This window comes from Amphiura filiformis, chromosome 11 (assembly GCF_039555335.1).
Source record: "Amphiura filiformis chromosome 11, Afil_fr2py, whole genome shotgun sequence".
NCBI lineage: Eukaryota > Metazoa > Echinodermata > Ophiuroidea > Amphilepidida > Amphiuridae > Amphiura > Amphiura filiformis.
In genome coordinates, this window is record NC_092638.1 from 25662805 (window position 1) to 25686324 (window position 23520).

The 23520-nt window shown below is 36.4% G+C and overlaps 2 protein-coding genes across 3 annotated transcripts in view; one reads left to right on the forward strand and one right to left on the reverse strand.

Moving 5' to 3' along the window:
* Positions 1–12776, reverse strand: part of LOC140164630 (peroxisomal succinyl-coenzyme A thioesterase-like) — a 43653-nt gene extending 30877 nt beyond the window's left edge. Inside the window, exon 1 of one of the 2 annotated variants that reach the window (XM_072187969.1) lies at positions 12647–12776. The gene's annotated coding sequence lies outside the window, so the exon portion shown is untranslated. The remainder of the gene's footprint in view (positions 1–12646) is intronic. The other variant, XM_072187967.1, reaches the window with a different exon arrangement.
* On the forward strand, positions 12767–19412 carry LOC140164629 (tetratricopeptide repeat protein 22-like). The gene is made up of 2 exons (XM_072187964.1): positions 12767–12905; positions 15426–19412. The coding sequence occupies exon 2, from the start codon at positions 15427–15429 to the stop codon at positions 18406–18408; it is 2982 nt and encodes a 993-aa protein (XP_072044065.1). The 5' UTR covers positions 12767–12905; position 15426; the 3' UTR covers positions 18409–19412.
* Positions 19413–23520: the final 4108 nt, after the last annotated feature.

Consider the following 23520-nt stretch of genomic DNA (forward strand, 5'->3'; position numbering starts at 1 on the left):
CCCGTTGACCTAGGTAAGCAAAAATTAGAGAATTTCTTTAACGTAGTCAATACAATAATAGGTAAACTCAATATTGAACTACTGTCATGATTTAATGTCTGTAAAATAAAAATGAATAAATTAATTAATAAGTTAATAAAGAAATAAATAAGTCAATAAGTGACCATGCGTTTTAAGTGTAACATTTTGGGGTTCATAATATAGGCCTACCCCGGGGAGGCCTACAGCCTATGTAGTTAAATTTGGTGTCAAACTAAAGCTTGTGATGAGACCAATACAGTAGGCATAATAAATGTTGTAAACATTATTAACATTTGCTTAATTTGCGGGGTTGATGATGATCAGGAGGAGCAAATTGAATATAATGCAAGAGGGCCATTTCTTTTTTCACATTTTGTTTACAATTCACTTTAAACTGCATACTTTAACACCATGCAATCATATTCCAGGTAATTTAATTTGCTTTGAGAAGCAATTTTGCATATTTTATTTTCTGTAATTATCAAACACATGGCTAATTGTTATCTAATCAAGTATAACATTATAATTATAATTATAGGCCTATAAATAGTAATGCGTTGAGTTTTTAAAAGTAATATCCGCCTTTTTTTTCTTTCTTTTTGAAATGACATACTCGTTACAAAAAACAAATCAGCATGGAAAACATTTTTTTTTTTTCGTCAGAGGCAGATATTTGGTCTATTCAGTGTCATAAAGCTACAAATAGACGATCTTTTAAATTCATTTTTAAATGGCTTTTTCTTTTTCAACCTTATTGTTTGTATTTAAAATGTTCACACAATCTGACAATGTCCCAACTTATACCTAATGTGAATCGAGCCATTTAACATGTGCTTGTAGGACAACGATTTTGAATTAAACATATTAATTGTGATATTTTAATTCCCCTAGAACACCACAGTTAAGCGTCAAGTCCAAAATTGTAAGTGGGTTTTCTTTTATTTTACCTCATTATTTCGTTAAAATTACTCGAAAACCCTCCAAAGAGTTGTTACTGATATACATTTCATAATTTTGGGCAAAGAATAGCCAAATAGTTGACCGAAATCGTATATTTGCACCAATATTTGACTGAAATCGTATATTAGCATTACCGCCCCTTCGTGACTTTATTGCAAGCCAAACTGCTGCTAAATGTGAAACGAGATTACTTGAAATATATATTTCAAGAGTTGAACAAGTTTCAACTCTACGAATATATTTCTGAAATATGTCTATCTGATTGGTTGATGGTAAAGAGGATTACGGCATCCTCAAAGTCTCTTGCTGTAATTCTCTAATCGATATCTATTATAGGACCGATCTTTTGAAGTCCATACAACCGTGGCAAATGAAATAGTCTCGGATCATAATTTGTGCACGATACAACGTTGATACGTCAGATTTCGGAATTTTATTTAAAATAGGCATAAATTACCTTGAACAGGTTGAATGCTGGCAAAAGTAGATACAATAACTGTGGGTCGAATTTACATTAATCAGTGTCCTGGGCCAGGATAACATTTAGGACTCCTTCGCATTCTAAAACAATACTTCACCAAATGTCCTTGCTTTCATTTTCTCATTTAATTTATTTTATTTTATTAATTTCTTTATTCACTGCCTATGTGGTCAATCCGGTATTGCCAAATATTTCTCGTCCATTACCCGTGTTAATCTATTTATTTATTAAAATGCACCATCTATTAAATTCCTGTAATACAATGTATAGGCCTAGTGTATTTGATAACAAAGTTGTTTTTATTTTTGATTGGAATTTGGGGTTCGATAGATTTACAAGGGGTCAGTTTTTACACGATTTCATATATAAAATATGGTTGGGCATGGCGGAATTAGTATATGATTAAAAATAGACATACTCTTAGGCCCCCTTTTTAATGTTTGTACATTATTAATATTAATGTACAAAATGCAAACGAATGTATATATATATTTGATTGTTTTGTAAACATTAATTTTGATGTTTATTCATAATTATGTCTGGAAAGTCAGGAAAAAAAGGAGTATCGATATTTCCTGGGAAAGTGAATCAGATGAGCAGTGAGTAAAAACATTCGCTCTAAATGTTTATTTAAAAAAAAAAATTTTTTTATGAATTTATTAGGCCTACCGGTAAAGTGCAGAAAAAAACTCCAAACGCACTCTAGGATTTTTCATCAGCTGCAGTAGAAATTTCTGTTGCATGGATTTTCGGGTGATCTCGCTTGGATTTAGCAAACAATGAACCGTTCACTTGTACATTTGTAGGTTATGTTTGTAAGCCTAAATATCATATTATTTGCATAAAACATAACTTACCATCACTACAGCATTGGAATGCTATTGCCTGCCAGGCATTTTCCTTTTTCTGGGCGTCTTTATATATAGTCACTTACTTTTATGTCATATAAAATGGGTACGCTTGTACCGCACTAATAACGTTTTCTTTCAGTTCGTTATCAGCCATTTTGGAACTATTTGCACAACTGTGCAGCTTAATTTTCATTGGGGATTTTTGAAATCATCGTTCGTCGAACGATATTCAGGTGACCTCGAGCCTTTCATATAAATCAATAGTATCTCGCTATCAGTTGCGCGATATTTAATCCGACTCAACTCGGCGTGTCATCATATTTTATTCGTTACCGTATATATTTTGACGTCACAAAAAGTATTCGACAACGAATATTCGCCTTCGAATATTCACTATGAACCGACCCTGAGATGGACGGAAACCTGATTGATTAATGTTGATTAATTTGTTATCATTTAAGTAATTATATAACTGATCAAAAACAGCCCTTTCAGCAATTTTAGAAATAACAACAAGAATTGAAATTGGCCTATAGTTGCTAGGGTCACTAGGATCCCCAGCCTTAAAAACAGGAATTATTTTAGCTCTTTTCCAACAACTTGGGAATTTACATGTTGTGAAAGAGTGATTAATTAGATGAGTGATTATTGGTGTAATGACAGGAGCAGCTAATTTAAGTAGTTTAGATGGTATATTGTCCAAGCCAGTGGCTTTGTCATCAGATAATTTTGTTAATTGATTGAATACATAATCATCATTCACATGAACTAAGTTAAAGGTAGGTTTCTTAATATTACTAGTTTTCTTATAATCACAAAAATCATTTTCATCAATATTATCAGCAAGTTTTGAACCTATTTCTGAAAAGAATTTATTTAATTCATCAGCTTTGTCTTTAGATTCAGTTACAGGACCATCTTTAGTATTAATGGAGGGAATTTTGGTATCTTTATTTTAGATGGAACAACATGTCTAAGGTGTTCCCATGTCTTTTTAATGTTATTTTTATGTTTATTGAAACCTTGATTTAAGAATTCTTTCTTTTTACTCTTTACAATCTTATTAGTATTATTTCTAGCTTTCTTGTAATTTTCCCAACAAGAGTGATCATTACCTGATTTAATAGCTATAACCTTCAGTCTGTCTCGCTCGCGCATCATATCAAGAACCTCATTAGTCATCCATGGTGAAGTTTTCTTACGAATTCTACTCTTTTTAAACGGTACATGTTTGTCAATAACATCTAAGAATATTTCCTCAAAAAGTTCAGCAGATACTTCAACATCACCAGTATTAATTACAGGATTCCAATCAGTTAGAGCTAAATCTTGCAAGAAGTCTTGCTCATTAAAATTCTTATAAGAACGAGATATTTTATAATTATGATCATGCTTATTACTACTGTCTATATTTACTTTACTACCAACACTATTTTTAATTTTACCAAGAATTGCATATGTAACTGAATGATCACTTATACCAGCATGTATAACACCTGACTTACAAACTTTGGAGGCATTAGAACAGTAAATTACATCAAGAAGTGTTTCACTAGTTTCAGTTATCCTGGTAGGTTCTGTTATAATTTGTTTGAGATTAAAACTTTCACTGATATAATTAAGTCTTTTAGTATAACAGTGGGGTGTGGTTGTCAAAAGATCGCAATTAAGGTCACCCATTAGGATATAATCCTTTCCTTCAGATTCAATAACTTGAAGAAGTTGTTGAAGATGATCAAATAAATCAATACATGAACCAGGCACTCTATACCATAATACAACAATAGTGGGTTTCCTTTTCAAAGGCATTAATTCAATAGTTAACAGCTCAAGTTTCTCAGAACTTAAATCATCTCTTACAACATGCGTACAATGCTTATTTACATAAAATGCTACACCACCTCTGTGATTAGTATTGCACTTTCTATCCTTCCTATAAACATAAAAGTTATCAACATTAATATAATTATCAGTAACATTATCAGACAGGAATGTTTCATTAAGTCCAAAAACATCAAAAGAGTTGGAACTTAAAATATGCTTCAACTCATCAAAGTGTTCAATCAAGCTACAAATATTGAGTTGTCCAATAATTAGACCAGTACTTAAATCACGAAGAACCTTGTATGCATCTTGGATATTAATGGTTGAAACAGGATTATGGGATACATTTTGAGAACTATTTGTTGTATTGTCAGCACTTATCTGTTTACCAAAGTCATGTGAGTCAACAGAAATAACAGTATCTACATGTACATCAATACTACCAGTATATTGGTTGGATACACTATCAATATCACTTGTATTGCTATCACTGTAATTATCAATATCATTATTTATTAAGTTATTAACATTAAGATTGTTTATATCATCATCATTTACATTATTTCTAACATCACTATTTACATTATAATTTAGTTTGTCATTGTTCACACTTTTCTTTACAACTAATAGTACATCACCATTTTGTATATCATCATTATTCATACCTTTGTTTACATCATCACCATTGTTTATAGAGTTGTTTACATAATCATTGTTTATACTTATGTTTAGAGCATCACCATTTTTATAGAGTTGTTTACATTATCACTTACATTATCATTGTTTGTACCTTTGTTTACATCATCATTATTTATAAAGTTTTTTACATTATCATATACATCATCATTATTTATGAAGTTTTTATATTATCACTATGAACATTATCGGGGTTTGCACCGTTGTTTAAATCACTACTGTTCATGTTAATGTTAGCGTTGACAGTATTTTCAACATTTTTCTTTGGTGAATGATGGCCTATGTTATGGGGAGGGGACTGATCCTCTCTGCAATTGTCATCATCATGATCCATATTAACTAAATCATCAGAAGCATTGTTGGAAGGTTTGGAAGAGATACTATTTGCACACTGACCAACAAAGTTGGGCATAGAACTAATTGGATTATCACAAACAAGGGCCTCATTGTCATCATTGCAAATAAAATCACTTTCAGAGACAACACAATCATTACCACAAAGACATTCATGTAAGCAATTTTGATTTGAAGAGTCAATTTGAACATAAGAGTCATTAATGGAAGTTAGCGGAATTGTCCTGACTGTAGATATGTTAACCATGGAGGGAAGTGATTTCTCGCTGGACGTTGCTGGTATCTCTGTCTGGGAGCTTGTCGAAAAAGGGAAGGATGTGCGCACCGTAGAAAGTCTTGGAAATTCCTGGCTAAAAAACTGAGCCCCTTGTCATTTGGGTGAAGATTGTCCCTAGCTAGATCCCGAACTGCGCCATTATCAATATAAGTCCATCTGTTGGTATCACATACATTAGAAAGAATTTGGTTTACCTGTTGTACCTTGGAAGCGAGCGAGCGATGGATTGTCCCTGCGATTTATTACTGACGATAAGGCTACTTCGCATTGCCTCGGCGCATGAGCCTTTACCACCTCACAAAGCTTGTGAACCTTAGCATTGATTTCAGCTACAGTATTCTTTCCAAGATTATTTGTCCCGACATGAATAATAATGGAGTCTGCTTCTCCATTATACCACCAGGGTGCTTATAATAATCATTGAAGGTAAAATATGGTGCCATGGCTTGAACTTTTAGGGCCAAGGCCCAATTGCAAGGGCATGTACACATCTAGGCATGCCCGTCACGCAGGATTTTTTTTTTTTTGGGGGTGCTGATTTTGAAAAAGTGGACCTTTTTTCCAAGGGGGGGCAATTTTGTAAAAGTGGACTTTTTGGACATTTTTTTGGCCAAAAAGCGTAAAAACTCTGTTTTTTATCGCTACGCCGCAAATTGTCATATTTTGGGACTTTTTGTATACTTTTGCACCCCCCGCGTACGGGCCTGCATCTAGGGTGTATTGCCGGCACTACATGTATTGCTATACAACAACAAAAAATAGTACACAGGCCTACCTGTTGTATCACAGTGTTCCCGGGGTCACTCCCATTGTGGCCTGTACACCATCCGCGATAATGAAAACGCAGAAAAGGGTAGTTTTTTGGGTATGCACGATACGCATGCTGTAACGCGTTTAGGGTGTCAAAACCATGAAAAATTGGAAAAAAGGGTAGCAAAATTGCAATTAAACGCGGAAATGAAATTCAGGGTATGAAATTTGATGCAAGGAATAAAATCCCTGTTTAGGGTATTGTTTTAGCCAAGGGTTAAATCCTTGTTTAGGGTGCTTTTCAAAAGTTGATTATCGCGGATGGTGTACAGGCCACAATGGGAGTGACCCCCGGGACAGTGTTGTATACTAGCTGCTATGTACATCATAAAGACTGGCATGTTGATGGCTTGTTATGCGGCATATGCATGACATTATTTTTGGTCTTTCTGATGTAATATTATAATAATTGCAACTTTACATAATCAACACAAAGCAAGACTTACATTGTAAGACATCTTCTACAAAATCTTGATGCATTTAATTCCAGGACATTGGGGCAAGTGTTGCTCTGCAGTGCAGTGTATACGTGTAGTACAGTATCAGTAGTTGACTCTGACAGTTGACAGTTGTGTTTCCCCGCTTAGAGTTGGGTCAGAGGTCACATACAGAGGTCACCACAGAGTGGCAAAATTTAAACTTGAAGCTAGTCGAGCAACCTAGTCAAGCCTGCTTGACTAACATTAAGCTAGTCCATCTACCTCTACCAGTCCATCCAGCTTGACTAACCATAAACTAGTCAATCCTCAAACTAGTATGCAAATATTCTAGCCTGGTTGGTCTGAATGGCATGTATTCCTATTATAGTCACGGTTGAAAATATGCAAAATCAATGCAATTTCAACAACATTTGAACTGGAACACATAGTGACACATCTATGATGTTGATTTGAAGTCATTCCAATTGTCTGCTTTCACTGTCACCATGTAACCATTTTCATACCGTACTTGGCTCTGTGAATGATGTTGATCAAGTCACGATACTTTCTGATGTGATATTCCTCAATTCCTGTCTGAAACAACAAAATAAAATATTGATACAAAGTAATAAACATTTTGGTCATCTAAATGTTTATTCATATCATTTTCAGTACCGCGGTATTTATTTAAAAGTCACTAAATAACACATGTTCCGATTCTTTATTCTTGTCTGGGGCTGTGCAATAATTAAGAGCACCCCTGGGGGTAAAATTCCCAAATGGCTCGCCAAAAATCGCATGCCCCCCCCCCCACCGGCCCGCCAAAAATCGCTTGTTTTCCTGAGCCCCTTTAGAGCATTTTATTTAAAAGCGCCCCAAGAATGTCGCCAAAATTGCTTGTCCCCCCCGACCCATAGTATTTGATCTATGACCTCCAGCAAACCACAAGCCAATTCAATATGAAATACATATTATTTGGATTTTTCTACTTTTATACATGTAAATACATACCGTAGGCCTATAAGCACTAAGCAGAGAGGCTGCAATAAGAGTCATGATTTAAGATTTAAAGAGGCCATATGATTTTAAGGTTTTTGTGCAGCACTTTTGGACAAAGCTTCTAATGGTGATAAAATTTATTTACACACATTTTACCCGGCTGACATTCCTGAAAAGTGACTTGATATTTGGGTTGAAAAATGCAATGTTCACCTTTACATGTGAGTGCCCCGGCATTTAGGCCTATAAAACTTGAGACTCGCAATTAAAGCATGGATCGATGTTGAAGTAAGCAGAGTCAGTCTTAATAGGCATGTCGACGGGCCAGCAGTAATTTTCACATGTTTTTGTGCCGAGGACCCGCCTTCAAGTAATGCCTAAATTAATCACAGGCCTATAGCCTAGGGCCTATAGGGCCTACTTACGAACCAAATGTCCGTTTTTTTAGGCATGGGCCTATGTGCAATGTAAGTATTTCTCTTCTCCTTTTCTCCTCTCTTTTTCTCCTTTCCCCTTTCTCTTCTCTCCTTTTTCTTTGCAAAAGAGTGGAACACCTATAAACCAAAATGCATTGCAAGGCGGCATGCATGCATGCCAATGCAAGTCATAGTTTCACCAGAATGAACTTGTGTCTTCTAATGATTAAACTGTTCCATTAATCGTGGATTCAAATTCAGTCAGCATATTTACCACAAATATGTCATTGTCATATCTCCTAGTCCTACATCATGTTCATCATTCATGTTCTTGAGCTGACATGCATGACATGACACTCTCCGCTCACGGAAAATGAAACTATAAAATGAGATTTATGCATGTGAAATTACAAGATTTTTTTTATAGTTTATACATACCTATTCGATGCCGTCAGTGGTCAGCCTGAATCCTCTAACATTCTGCTAAATATGTATATGCTTTTGGGCCAAGATATACGAATTAAAACCTTTTAAACGGCATCTAATTTACTTTTTATAAGCTTTAACACATCCGGTGATTGATTAGAATTTTTATGAAAACTTAAAGACAGCTCGTGGTACTACCAGCTCTGGGCCAGCAAAAGTGGCTTGATGTGGCTTGGATTATGGTCCAATCCAAGTGTCACTTTTGCTGGACCACACGAAAGGTCCTTTTGTTGATCCAATCGCCGGTACCAGGTGTGGCCCAACACTGGCCCAGTACTGGACCAAATCGGCCAAGTTCCCTGTGTACATGCTTAGTTATCATCATGATCATACAGTATACAGTGTATGTGTGGATTGTGTGCATCATAGTCAGAAATTTGACACGTGGCATTGCAACTTTGCAAATGCCATGCAATTTTCAGGTGCTTTCGCTGTTGTAATAATTCGCCATGGTTGCTTCCCGGGGTTGCTTTGCAAATTTACATTGTAAATCACATAGAATTTAAATTGCGATTTGATGGGTGAGTCTGGTAATGGTATTGTCATCAACAAGAGGCAGGTTTATCATATGAGACAAATTGGACCCAAGGATAAACAGTAGCCGTGCCAGGAATTTTTTTAGGGGGGTTCAAAATTAACTAATTTAAATCAAATTTGCTGCAAAAAGTGGACTTTTTTCTAATTTGGGTTTTTTTGCCTTTAAAGTAAAGGTGGGGTTGAAATTTTAAAAAAATATGGGGTCAACATACTCAGCAATTCACAATTTTGTGAGTACTGGTTATCCAGGGGAATATACATGTACTATATGTTGCCCAAATTTGCAATATGTAATAATTGAAGTATATATTAATATAACATAAAAATTAATTGATAAATTGGTAGATCTATAAAATGTTCGATGTCACCACTGCAGACACTACCTCTCCCCTCGTTTAGATTCTTGAGCATCTTGGGTAAACAATTAACAATTTCTGTCTTCAAAAAACATTTCCATTGATTCACAAGTTTGTGCCCTCACCCCCCCTTTCTGGACACCTAGCAATGCCATTGGAGATTAGATACGCTTTTAATAGCCCTGTTTTAGAACTGTACATATAATAGTACCACTCACTTTTGGGGGCACAGACAAAACAAATTACAGTTGCATCATACAAAACATAGAGACTGTATGTCTTTGAGCTTCCAAAAAAGGCTTTATTGGGACGATGCACAGTGTCAACGCCCTGTATTATAAATATTTTTTTTCATATCCCGCTCCATACTCCGTTGGTGATCAATATTCTAATGTTGACACAGATAAAGAAAGTTTACGGGCAATTCCATGTTAAAATGACATTTTTTCAAAAATATGAACTTTGCAATTGGCAATGATTGATGATATATTTTGATTATACACCCTTTAAAGTTAAGAAAAAAGAAATTTTCAAATGAATATCAGCTGCAGTATTTTTTTTTCATTGATTTGAAGGATTTAATGTATTTTCCTACATTTTGTTAATAGCAGATAGTCAAAAGTAATTAATTTTTTTTCTCATTAATATATGGAACAAAAACAATTCTTTTTTGTGATAGTGTTGTTTGATACATAATTTGTCAAAATAAAAAATAAAAAATTAGGAAGCTGTGTTGGTAATGGTCAGGATGGCACGGCAAGTTGTATAATGTTAAGCATGTAACGCGAGTCACAAAAAGAACAACTTTTTAATGCAGTAAAAAATCTAAAGGGTTATAAATGTTCCCTTTCATTTTCCTCCTGGTTTAGGTCATAACTCGTAATTATTTCATAAGGTTTTTGGTTTGCTACAATTGTACCACCAGAGACAGACTATTCAAAATGGTAACGCGAGTCACAATGTAACACGAGTCACGATATTGTAACGCGAGTCACACATATTTACAGCTCTCTATACAGTAGAGCTAGAAAATAATCCATAAATAATCACTAAAACTTCTCCCTCCCACTTTTACCCTCCCCAGGACTCATAATTATTGTACATTTGTACATCACTTAACAAATTGCAGGACTGGAAATCGTTTTTGTCCCCATCTGTGAATTCAAATTTACAATTTGACTTTCCATTATAAACACCCATTATAAACACTCACTACCACCATTCCACCCCAGTTTCTCCACCTAACCCCAGAACAGAAGGTCATGTTTAAAGTTGAATTCCACAATATTAATTAAATAGAGCATGTTTAGAGCTTTCAAATTGGGCTGTGTTATCAAATAGTGAGTGTAACAGTCACGTAACGTAACGCGAGTCACGCACTAAGTTGGCCATTTTTAAAATACCAAACTCAAATGTACTTAATGTTTGCTTCTGTAGTATAGCTGCAGTAAAAGGTAATTACCTAGTGGTATCAACTTTTGTGTGCAGCTTCTTGTTTGAGGAGAAATATTGAAAAAGTAAAAGCTCAATTTGGAAGGGGTAATTTTAGTAACAAAAATCACAACCCCATTTTTGTCAATAAATGTTACATCGTTACATAGAGTTATTCACAAATTACAAGTTTACATGATTTGATGTAAAGAGAAGATGAATAAATCAAGTCTGAGGAATGTGTTCCACATTGATCAGCGGCAGCCTTTTATATTTTGCTATAGGGGCTGTGCAATAAGCAGACCTCCCCTCTCAGCCTGCCATAAATTGCTTGATCCTCTCAGCCTGCCAAAAAATCCTTACCCCTCTTTGCACATATGGAAAATTTTTAGGAACCCATTTTGCAAACCTTAAATGGTCTATATCAGTTTTGCATATACATTAGGCACAAAAAGAAACTCGTCAGTTATAGTCACCCTTGCTGATGTTCAACAACTTGATAATTTTGCATTATTCTGAAATATACATTTTGTTAGTTGGATTTTGCTTTCTCGTTTGACATCCTGTTCATGAAAATCGAGCAAGAATTGACCAAGATATGTGCCTCCAAACCCCAAAATGGAAAGTTGCAATTTTAACGATTCAATTGTGCCTGTTACACTGTGTGCTTTATTGATCGGCCCGTGGTGCTTGTGTACAACACAACGATGCATCCCATTGAAAATCGTTGAAATTGCAACTTTTAATTTTGAGAGTTTGGAGGCGCATGTCATGGTCAATTCTTGTTTTTTTACGAACAGGGTGTCAAGTGAGAAAGCAAACTCCAATTAACAAAATGCATATTTCAGAATAATCCAAAATGATCAGGTTGTCGAACAGCAAGGATGACTATAACTGACAAGTTTCTTTTTGTGCCTGGTGTATATGAATGTTTCCATACAGTTTTTCAATGCATTTTATGTAATAAATGTATATGAAAATTGTATTCTTATTCAAATTGCCAGTTTTTTTTAATTTCCATCATTAGTCCCCATTACCACCACCCCACCCAAGAGGAGAGGGTCCTTTTTAATGCTGAATTACAGTATTTTTTATATAGTGCTAAAGTAAAACTGACCACAATGGAAATGAAATTGAGCGTGTTTAAAGCTTTTAAAGTGGGACCATGTAATCAAACTAGTGAGCGTAACACGAGTCACGCACCAATTTAGCGAAAGTTGGCCATTTTAAAAATACCAATCTCAAATATACTTGGTGTTTGTTTCTGTAATACAGCTGAGATATAAGGTAATTACTAAGTGGTATAAACTTTTGTCTGCAGCTGTTTGTTTGAGGAGAAATATTGAACAAGTAAAAGCCTAATTTTGAAGGTGTAATTTTTCGTAACGCGAGTCACAATCACATTTTTTGCTATAAATGTTCCATCTAGTTATTTACAAAATTTAAGTTTATGTGATTTGATACATTGGGTCGGTAAGTACATGTGGAGAGAAGATGAATAAACCAACTCCTTGTTCAATTGTATTTATATGACATTGTATGTGCTGATTTTATCAAAAATGTAACGCGAGTAACATGGAATTGCCCATATGCATTGTGATATACACGTGCACGATCGAATATTCTATACAAGCAGCTGGATGGGCTAAATATTGTAATTCTCAAAATTAAATATATCATAATTTTTACTTTGGATTTCTTTCATTTTATATAAAACTTGATCCTTACTTGTTTCCAGTGTTTGATGAACTCCTATTTATTTCTTATTAAACCTATTTATAGGTAACATCTGCACCAAGGTCAGCAGCCACAAGCAGATCAGCAGAAGTACATGTATTTACCACTTTGAAGAATTCACTTTATTATCTTGAATGGATGACATCTAGATGCAGTGTAGGTAGCCTAGAGATGGAGATATCAATTGACTTTGTACGTAGAATGAGACCTCCTGGACACACTAGTTCCATCAGGGTGTGATTACATTCAGGTATGTCTGTCTATATTACCACGTTCATGTTGGATATTTAGAAGGATTCGGCCTTTCTAGATTAAAAGTATGACACATGACATATACATGTGTAGATAGAAATGAAGGATAAATCAATTGACTTCCTGGTCACAGCCTCAACAGAATGGCACAACATTTGTGGATGTCTGTGTATGCCATATATATCACAATGGATGATCCTGGTTCCTGAAGGGAAAGAGAGGAAAATAAATTAATTATTACGTATGACAATATTTTGAAACCGATATGATAAAAATACTTATATTTTATGTGCAGCACTATACATTCTCATCATGTTGTATGTAATTAAGCATAGTTTAAAGTAACCTTTTATTATTTTCGAACATAATTGATTTATAATTCAAACATTTTGCTTGGTAAATCCAATGAAAAAGGCAAATCGTTTTGTTTTTGGTGATATATACTATAATTAGCGTCTTTGAAGTATGGCGGGCACAAAAGAAGAGCTAATTAGAAGAGGACATACTTTGATTTGGGCAATCTTTTATATACTTCTCAGCTGACAATAGATACCCAAATCAAAGTACGCCCTCTCCCTTGTGCCCGCCACATTTCAAAAAGGCATATGGTTTATTATAGAATTAGATGTAGCTTGTGGACTGTATTTTATTACCGGTACTCAAATTTATTTTCAACATCAAATGCTAGCAAAAAATTATTGTTACACCCATTAACAATTGGAATTCTTTTAGCAGTACAATGTATTATATACTGACACTTCCATTGACATCAAGTCTGAACTGTATCCTAGCCCCTGTATCCTAGCACTAACCGCTCCCTTGAAAGAGTAAATCTTGCAAAATAATGGATAGTGTACTAACACATATTACAGAGAAGTTATACATATGTGTGGAATAGAGTGTATGCAATAAACCCAAGCGGAACGAGAGTTGCTAAGTAACCGCTACCCGAACCATAAACACATGCATGATCAGACAACAAGTGTTCAATTTCCCCATAGCTTCCCACGCTTGTACACATGTCAGTCGAATTTGGCGGTGTTGGTTTGTTTGTCCTCCAAGTTATAGCATTGTTCACTTTGTGTTGAACATTGTACGTGGGCCTCACTGTAATAACTCAAAGATAACTGTGATCATCATTTCAAGAGGTCACTCTCCCGATTAAGCTAAACAACCTATGTGGAGGAATTTTATGCACGAGCAATCACATCAATGACGTAGTAATGAATACCCTCTATTAAGAATTTGTTCAATACCTACCAGAATATAATTATTAGACCACATCCACCAGCAAGCACAATGTGTAATGGCAGAGGCAAAGATATACACCTATCCGACTTCGCCATTACTGCGGTGTCCCCGATGTAAAACTGCGGTGTCCCGAGGTCGGGGGTTCTATCCATTATTTATTGTGTGCTATACAGAATTGTACCCGGGAATTATACACAACAGTGATATTCAATACACAATCATGAGTATTGAATTACGAATTAAATCTCCCGCTCTGGTACATCTGTGTTGCCGTCAATAGAGGGCCAAATACAGTAAACGCTTCTCGGATTGGTGTATACATGTACATGTATTTGTATAGCCATACAAATGATATCCTAGCACAGAGTGTAGGTAAAGAGTTGTGGGCGAATGGGTGGGTGAAAGAGTCTGTGTGCGTGAAAAGGGCATGTATGTGTGGGAGTAAACCAGGGGTTTGTGCCCGGGAGGGCACTTCAATTTGAAATGGATATAGGTGTAGGGCTGGCGCTTTCGCACTAAGGGGCATTCGGTGAGAGCAACATGTAAAAAATATGGGGTCATTGGGTGAGAGCATGATTTTTGGCATTCGGTGAGAGCAAAATGTAAAAAAATGGGGTCATTGGGTGAAAACATGACCTTTTTTTTTAAATGGAATCTTTGGGTGAGAACCGAAACAGCGCCACAAAAACCTCGACAATCGAATTTCTAGTTCTAAATGGCTTCAAATTTCTTTATTTTTTCAAAATAAGTAACAAAATCATCAGTGATAAATGAAAGTTGCTGTTCAAATTGAAATTATAAGGGTCTTTGGGTGACAGATCAAATGGAAAAATAGGGGGTCTTCGGGTGACAGAGCGCGGAGCGAGCATGTGTTCGTAAAAAAATATGGGGTCTTTGGGTGACAGCGATGCTGAAAAAGGGGGTCTTAACAGCCCTACATACGCGTCACCTCCAAAGTTGAGTGCCCCGGGGTTTGTGCAAGTGTACAGTAGAACCCTTTTTGTGCAATATCAAGCCAGTTAGTTGAAATTTTTGGCTCAAAATTTAGGACAGTTTTTATATCAGCCATCTACAGGTATGTGTTCAGTTCTTTCCATAGTTATTCATCACCCCATGCAAGACTTGATCTATAAGTAATTCTTATTCTTGTACAGTATTTTGAGGCTGGTTTGTATAGTTATGATCAAAGTATAATGGCATCTTAACACCTTGTACTGTGTAGCCTTCCATTTGAGCAAATGTGATTTTTCTTTCTTTTATATTTTAGAATGAGTGGCAGTGCACGAGGAGAAAATGATGTCCCTGGGTTACTTACCTTGGATCTGGCCATAAACAAGGAAAAGTTAACTGAAATTTACTGTAAGCAAGCAAAATGTAAGGTGGAGCTTCTGAAGAAAATCCTGAGAAATTGTCCTAAACGTCCTCATCGCTTTGTTCTCCGACACCTTATTACAATATTTGAGTTTCGTCTGGGTTATGAGGATGAGGCGATCCAAGAACTTGAAAAACTTAAAGAGGAAGATCCATGCAACTTGAATGTTCTTCAAGATCTTGTGACAATATTTGAGAAGCATGTCAGAAAAGAAGATGAGGCAGACTGTTTAGCCAAGATTGCAGCCATAAGAGATGGTAAATATAATGACAGCAGTAACGATAGTAGTAATGATAGAAGTAATGATAGTAGACTAGCTCAAGCAAGGTGCCTTGCAGGACAAGGGCTTGCTTGGGGTTTTGATCTTCATGTAGAAACTAGAAGCACTAACAGGTTAGATAAGTCAATTGATTTGTTTACAAAAGCCATAGAGATTGCAGGAGACTCAATAAGTGATGATGAAAGAGATGATTGGCTCCATTACTTGGCTCTCGATTATGTCCGTGCAAATAATCTGAAAAGAATCAAAGAAGTCAAAGAGTATTACAAAGAAAACTTGGTCAAAGCACTTGAATGTATTGAGCCAAATGTACGATCTGAAGACCAGTACAGGCGATCTGAGGCATTGTGCTTATTGGGTACCTTGTTTTCTCAAAGGCCTGCAAATTATCTGGAATTAGTATCTTTTGTACAAAAAGATTTCAAGCCATACTGGTACAATCCAGAAAAATGCTTCCTTGCATCTCTAGCAGTAAATCAAAGTAACTTCATTGCCCTCAACCAGCTTGCGCGAAGATACTACTATTCTGATAGGAAAGAATTAGAAGCTCTAGATTGCTTAAACAAATCACTTCAGCTAAACTCTGGACCATCAAATCATGAAGCCTTCCGCATTAGGGCTCGTATCCATCGCAGTAAATACAACAAGCAAGTGAGAGACAAAGTAGAACATGAAAAACACAACCCCCAGGTGGGTAAGCCTAATGTCAATGACCCTTCTGAATCGCATCAGAACCCTGATAAAAACTTTCTCCGTCTAGCCATGGATGACTTGCAAATGTGTATCAAGTATAATCCGTATGTTTTAGACATGATCAATCTTGCTGAGGTATATCGGAAGCTCGCCTGGAAAAGCAAGAACGAGTATGACAGGCACTTACTATATCGTGCTTTATCACATTGTTCAATGGCTGAAAAGTGTCAAGATGGGGCTATGAGATCTGATCTACATCAATGTCGAGCTTTAATCTTACAGGATTTGAATGATCTTGATTCAGCAATTCAGTGTTTTATGCAGGCAATTGATTGTGAAAATCCTGGTACCAAGTATAATAGAAATTTTATACTCTTATTCTATGGCCTGTTGCGGAGGTATCAGAATTTGGCAGACAAACCAAATCACTTGCTACAGCAGCTTGCTTATTGGTTAGAAGAAGGAATGCACAAGTATGCACAGACTGGCATTAAAATCGGTAAGTTTGTAACAAGTTATCCAGAGGAGATGATGAGCATTCTGGAAGTTTTGTCAGATGGTGAAAGAAAGAAGCAATTGTGCCTTGCAGAACAGTGTCTTCAGGCTTTCAAAGATAGCCAGGTTTCCAGTGACCAAGCCAAACTTTCAACTGTAGACGCAAAAGTGGTGCAGTCCATGGCAAAATATGCTAATCAGCCAGAAAAGCCTGTAAGTCCGAGTACTAAGGCTGGATTGAAGGCTAAGATGCAAGATTTGAAGCTTAGTATATCACCAGTGGAAGCAAAGTTGTTCCAAAAAACAGCCACAACTCAAATCCATGAACAGCCAAAAGAAGACACCAAAGAAGAAAAAAGAGTGGAACTTATTGATGACACTATCAAGTCTCAGGATGATGGCGGTGCAACAAACAAAGAAGCCAACTCTGCAAGAGGAATACTGACTTCTACTCCAATACAATCACACCAACCCCATCCAATATCAGAAGAGAAAAGTACTGGGAAATCAACATTCTTGGATCTACTTTTTGAGCAGCAAAATCCACATGAAACAAAAGAGGCATCCAATGTAGAGGTATCTGATGTTATTCCGACAGTTAGTTCAGTTATGTCACCATCAGAGATCCAGCCAATTTCTCCAGAAAGTAGCCCACTTGCTAGGTATGTAGAATCGATGAAGACATCAGAATCTGAACAGACTCCTAGTCCTTATAAAAGGCACAGTGCATCTCAATCGGCATCTTACGAAGCCTCACCATGGACACCACAAAGCCTTTCAGATGATAGTGCATTATCAACTCCAAGTACAGCTGGCTCTGTAACTGTTGAGTTCAGTGTTGAAACTCCACAGAAGGCGGTGAAAAGGAGCATTTCATTTCCTCCTGGCCAAGTGCATCACAGAGACCTCTTTGATGCATTTCGATGTACTCTAGAAGAATCTGACTTGCGTGTATATGATATAGGTGATCCACCAGAGAAGGCATTGCATCCTGATTTCGAGTATGATTTCTATGCAGTGTATGATCCCAAATGTGAAAAGACCAGTGACTTTGTGTATTATCATCTAAGATCCCAACTGGAAGAAGGTACAAAACCTCTGAAAGGCTGCATTCAAGAAAGAGACTTTCTACTGGGAACACCAATCATCGATAATATGGAGATAGCAATAGAAAGCAGTGCCAAGATTTTACTTCTGATATCAACAGGCTTTTTTGAAAATGGATGGTGTAAGCAAGCAACAACTTTAGCATTTGATCCAGATATGCGTTACAAGCTGGTCCCAATACTACTCGACCATACACCACTTCCCAGTAGGTGGAAGAGTATACAAGTGCATAATGCCCAGAAAACTATCAACTGGGGTCTGATACGAAGAAACCTAGAACCATCAGGAAGCCCGAGTGTATAGGTTTAATTGAACCTTCTTCTGATTCTTCTGAAGCTATAGTATCAACAGGGTGATGAAAACTGCAAGTGACTAACTTTCTAGGTGATCATGATGCATGCTAGATCCTCGAGAAGGTTATTCACATGTATGTTCTGTTTCATCTGAGTGATATAACAATCTCACCTAGTCAGGTTTTCTCGAAAGTCATTACTGCTCTCCATGACTGCTGCCTGGACCAAAGGTTTTGATAAGGTTCCCCATGGTCTGCTGCTACTGAAACTCTGTTATGTTGATCCGTTTCTCAGCTAGTGTAGATCATTTTGTCCAACAGAACCCAACTTATCTCTGTCCATGGTGTGTCATCCAGTCAAGTTCCTGTTGTGTCTGGCATTACCCAGGGATCTTGTCTGGAACCTCTTTTCTTTCTTATCTATTTGAATGATCTCTGTTTGTCAATTTTCTCCCACAATAGTTCCCTGGTGCTTTTCGCAGATAACACAACATTTACAAACTCAACCAGCAATGATGACTTTTGTCTCTTTTCAATTCAATAAAGACACATTACACAACTTGTTTGTCAGGCATCATTCAGCGGCCAATACCAGCGACACACAAGAAATCATTTCCACCAAAAAGATGTTTTGCCAAATTACAGCTCACATTAAATAATCTCTCATGACCCAAAGGCTAAGAGTAAAATTAATGTTCACATGATTGGTTGGGAGTAGCATCTGTGTTTCTTTTCTTTCCATAATTATAGAGCAGCATAGTATAAGCTTTTTAGTCTGGTTTGATCACTTTATTGAGCCTGGTCCTTCAAGGGCCTAAGTGTGTCTCCATGTAGACTTTAGAGTAACCATCGAAAGGGTACCTGCCAAATATTCCTCAGCATCCACATCTGTAGCAATTCGTCAGTCGCAACACATAGTGGCGTACGTGCAGGACAAACGCAAAATACATTTCCGAGAAAAACGCGTTTGAAGAATATGCTACTAATAACATAGTCAGTACTCCTCTAATATTATCTCTCAGTGGACCGATTACATTTAGAATTGAAGTTAAAGGATTAAACTATTAAACTGTAACTTAAATAGTTAAAAAGGAATAACTTTTACATGATATATCTAGCTCTAGACTTATACGCCACTATGTGAAACGGAAGATTTCGGGGTTTCGGCGGATTTTTGAAGCGTAAGTCACACGTACGCTACTATGTGAAACGGAAGATTTGGGGGTCTCAGCAGGTTTTTTAAGCGTAAGTCGCACGTACGCCACTATGTGAAACGGAAGATTTGGGGTTTTCGGCTCGTGTCTGAAGCGTACGCCATATTATTGACGGATGATGTGCCTAAATGTCATCAAATCTGATTTCGCCGTTTCACATAATGGCGTATGTTGATCGTGCGTCAGTTTGTGAAACGGAAGATACTGGATTCTTACGGGATTGTTAACATAAGTCAATTGATTAATTAACGTTATTTATTAATTAAGTATAGTTGAGGTTTCTTACTCGGTATACTTGAAGAACTTGATATATAAAACCATTGGGCAAAATTTTATAAAATTTACCAAAATCACCGTACGCCACTATGTGTTGCGACCGACGAATTTATTCTGGAATCTCCACATTGAGTCAAGCATGTTAAGAAAGCCCCAAAAGTCATTGGCTATATCCACGGGCCTTACCAATCTCATCCCAGACCCAATCTCTGGAACCTTTACAGCTCTGCTCTTGATCCTCCTTCTTCAGACTCTCATCTTCCTGTTTCAGTTGTCAAGTGTCACACTATTGCTTCATTCAAAACTGCAGTTTGGCACCATCTTCAGTTTTTACCTAGTTTTAGGTTCACAAATGTTCAGCAACAAGTAGTTTAGTGATGCAAAAATGTGAAACAAGGTCACATACCTGTATGGGTATGTAATAGCCCAGGTCAGCCGCCTTGTATGATGCAACCAAATCACCAATAATTGCCTTCCCCTTCTCGATCCACCCTTGGACTAACATTTATGTATTTAAATCTGATATGTAAATCTATTATGAAAGATAGTAACAAAATTTTACAGTTGGATGGGGACATGACTAAGCATGCTTAAATGGAGAGGTGATACCTCTTACATGTATGTTAAAACAAAGAAGATAGGCCTTTATATGTATCCCAAATTTCTATTAAAGGAATAAGCTTTAAAAAAAACGAGTGATGGCTGAAATTACAAACCTTGCATGCACAGATTTTGAACATGTAAGTAAAGTTAGACCTTACGATGGTTGAGATGTAAATAATTACTGTAAGTTGGTTGGGTTTGTTTTTTTACTTTTTTTTATTTATTTATTTTGTATTTTTGCTTGTCAAAAGCAAGTCAATTTTTACTCACTACAATATCTTGTCCTTCACATCAGAGGACTTCATCAGACATGACTGATAATGGTCATATCCTGTTCTTCCTATTTCTGTGGAAATTCTCTAGACGAATTGTTATGCTCCCACCCAAGAGAGACTATAAGAATTAGCCCTACCGGTAACGAGTTTGCCAGGAAAGTGGATCAGATGACCATATCAGTCATACATGTATCTGATGAAGTCCTCTCACGTGAAAGATGAAATATTGTAAACCATATTTTGCCCAGATGTGGCAGTGCACAGACGTCAGTGCATTTCATAGATGCATGCAAGAAACAGCCGACTCGAGGTGTTGACATCACTGCCATATTATTGATTATGGTGAAAATTGTATGTTTTGGCAATAAAAAATACCCAACTGTATTTGATCAACAAACCTAATGATTAGTGATGAATGTATTAATGGATAACCTCTTTGTTTCATGTCTATTATTACTATTTTAAAGTCATGATCATGGTATTCTACTCTATTTGCCAAAGATTTTGTTTTGTTTTCTTGTAACAAACTGAAATAAATTGTTGTTTTTTTTGTGTCTATTTTTACATGTTAAAACAAGGAAGAAAGATTATATTTTCTTAAGAAAGATTGTAAATGAAATGAATAAGTATTCACTTATCATTTGTAGAGATGACAGAGGAGTCATATATTTTGTGATTTAGAAGTAATGGTCCTAGCCTGTATATCAAGCTCCTGGTATAGTGGACGTGTTTTGAAATGAAACCTAAGGGGTGGTGCAATAAATATATGTACTTTCAGGCAGGGGTAGCATTAAGGCCCGAAAGTCGGGGGCTGTTTTCCTGTGTTTTTCACTCCCGAGCTTGCAGAAAATACAAATACATGGGGTGAAAATTAAATCTCAGGGGTGAAAAATATTTGCAGTGTAGTCAGGGATAAGAGTAAGGTCCAAAAGTAGAGGGTCAGAGTTCACCCCCAAGCTTGCACATTCCCAATATATGGAGGGTGAAAAATTAATATTTTTTAAATTTAGGGGTTCATTCACCCCTGATCTAGGGTTAACGCTACCCCTGCTTCCAGGGTGGTGAATTATAGGGGGCAAAGATTTTTTGGCAGGCCAAAAGGGGGCCCAGCATTTTTTGACAGGTTGAAAGGGGATGTCAAGCAAGCGATATTTGGCAGGTCGAAAGGGGGGAAGCGATTTTTGGCACAGATATTTTGGGCACCGTTTCTATATTACGCCCTAAAAAGATGTAGGAAAACGTTAGGAACACGTTCAAATATGCACAATTTCCTGCTCGCATTATATGATAAAAACATTCATTTAACATGTTTAAGGTTTTAAATTCAGGTTCCCAAAAATCTTGCATGTGCAACGGGAGGGGGCAAAGATTTGTTGGCACATCAAAAGGGGGGGAAAGGGTTTTTTGGCACATCAAAAGGGGGGGACAAAGATTTTTTGGCACAGCCAAAGTGGGGGAAGTGATTTTGGCAGACCATTTTGAGAATTCACAACCCCGGGGTACACATAATTATTGCACCACCTCTAAGATTTCACTGTGCAAACCAATCTTTAAGTGCAAGACAGCAGTATAGCAGTCTCTAAAACGTAATAAGAATAACATAAGGCCAAAAAAAAAAAGGTTTGTCTCAAAGCTCACGAGAAATTTAAAACAAACGCGAAATGCGATTTTTGAGAATTTTGAGTATTTTGAGAAAAAAGTCTGATTTTCGCCGATTTTTTCTGGAAAAAACTATAAAAAAAAAATTTTGAAATAAAAAAAATTTCCGCATTTGTTTTTTGTCAAATCGTGGGATTTTACAAACGCGCGCGCAAGCTTTGAGACGAACCTTTTTGTTTTTTTGGCCTAACATATGTATTTTAAAAGTGATTGCTTTTAGATTAGCCTATCTGACCTAATTAACACCCCTACCCTTATTAATGTCCCTGTGAGCTTTTGTAACTTGCATCTGTTAATGCGTCCCTATAAACAGGCATTTTAGCGTGACAAGGGGTGAAAAAGGCAGAGGTGAACATGGTGAACATCATAAAAATATGAGCATATTCGCTGACTAGCTGTTACACTTGTGTATTTTGGGTATTGTTTCAATTTTAATGTTTGCGGGAGGGGGAGGTGGTTCTTATTAAGTACCCCCCTTCAACTGATTTACTCTGGAGTCAGGCACTCGAGTCGGGGCGGGCTCAGATTCACTAAATCAGAAAATCTAAAAAAAATCATTGAAAATCATATTTTGCATTTTTGTAAAGAGGGACATGAGAGCACATCAGACACAAAAGATCTAAAAGTGTTAGGTCTTTTGTCCAAAAGTACATAAAGTTTACTTTTAGGACAGTTAAATGTCAAAAATGTAAATATAATTTGCCATAAAATTTATATATATCACAAATTTCAAAAAATCAAAATTACTTGATCATATCAGAAGGACAGTTTTTGTATTCAGAATGCAATATGTGTCTGAAGTGCTCCCAGGTTCCACATGCAAAATGTGGGTGACCGACCCTTAAAGAATATTTTGGAGAATTTATTAAATGACATGGGGAAAATGAAATATGCGTGAAAACTGTACTAGTATTTACATGTAAAATGATTTATAGATAAATAACATGGGAAAAAATGAAAAACGTGTGACAACAATATTATTATATTATACAATAGCAATATTAAATAGCTGCCCAGGTAAACTTAAGATACGCGTGAAAAATGATTGTACATTACATTTCTACAAAGAGGTATTGTAAAGGGTGCTTTAGTTTCT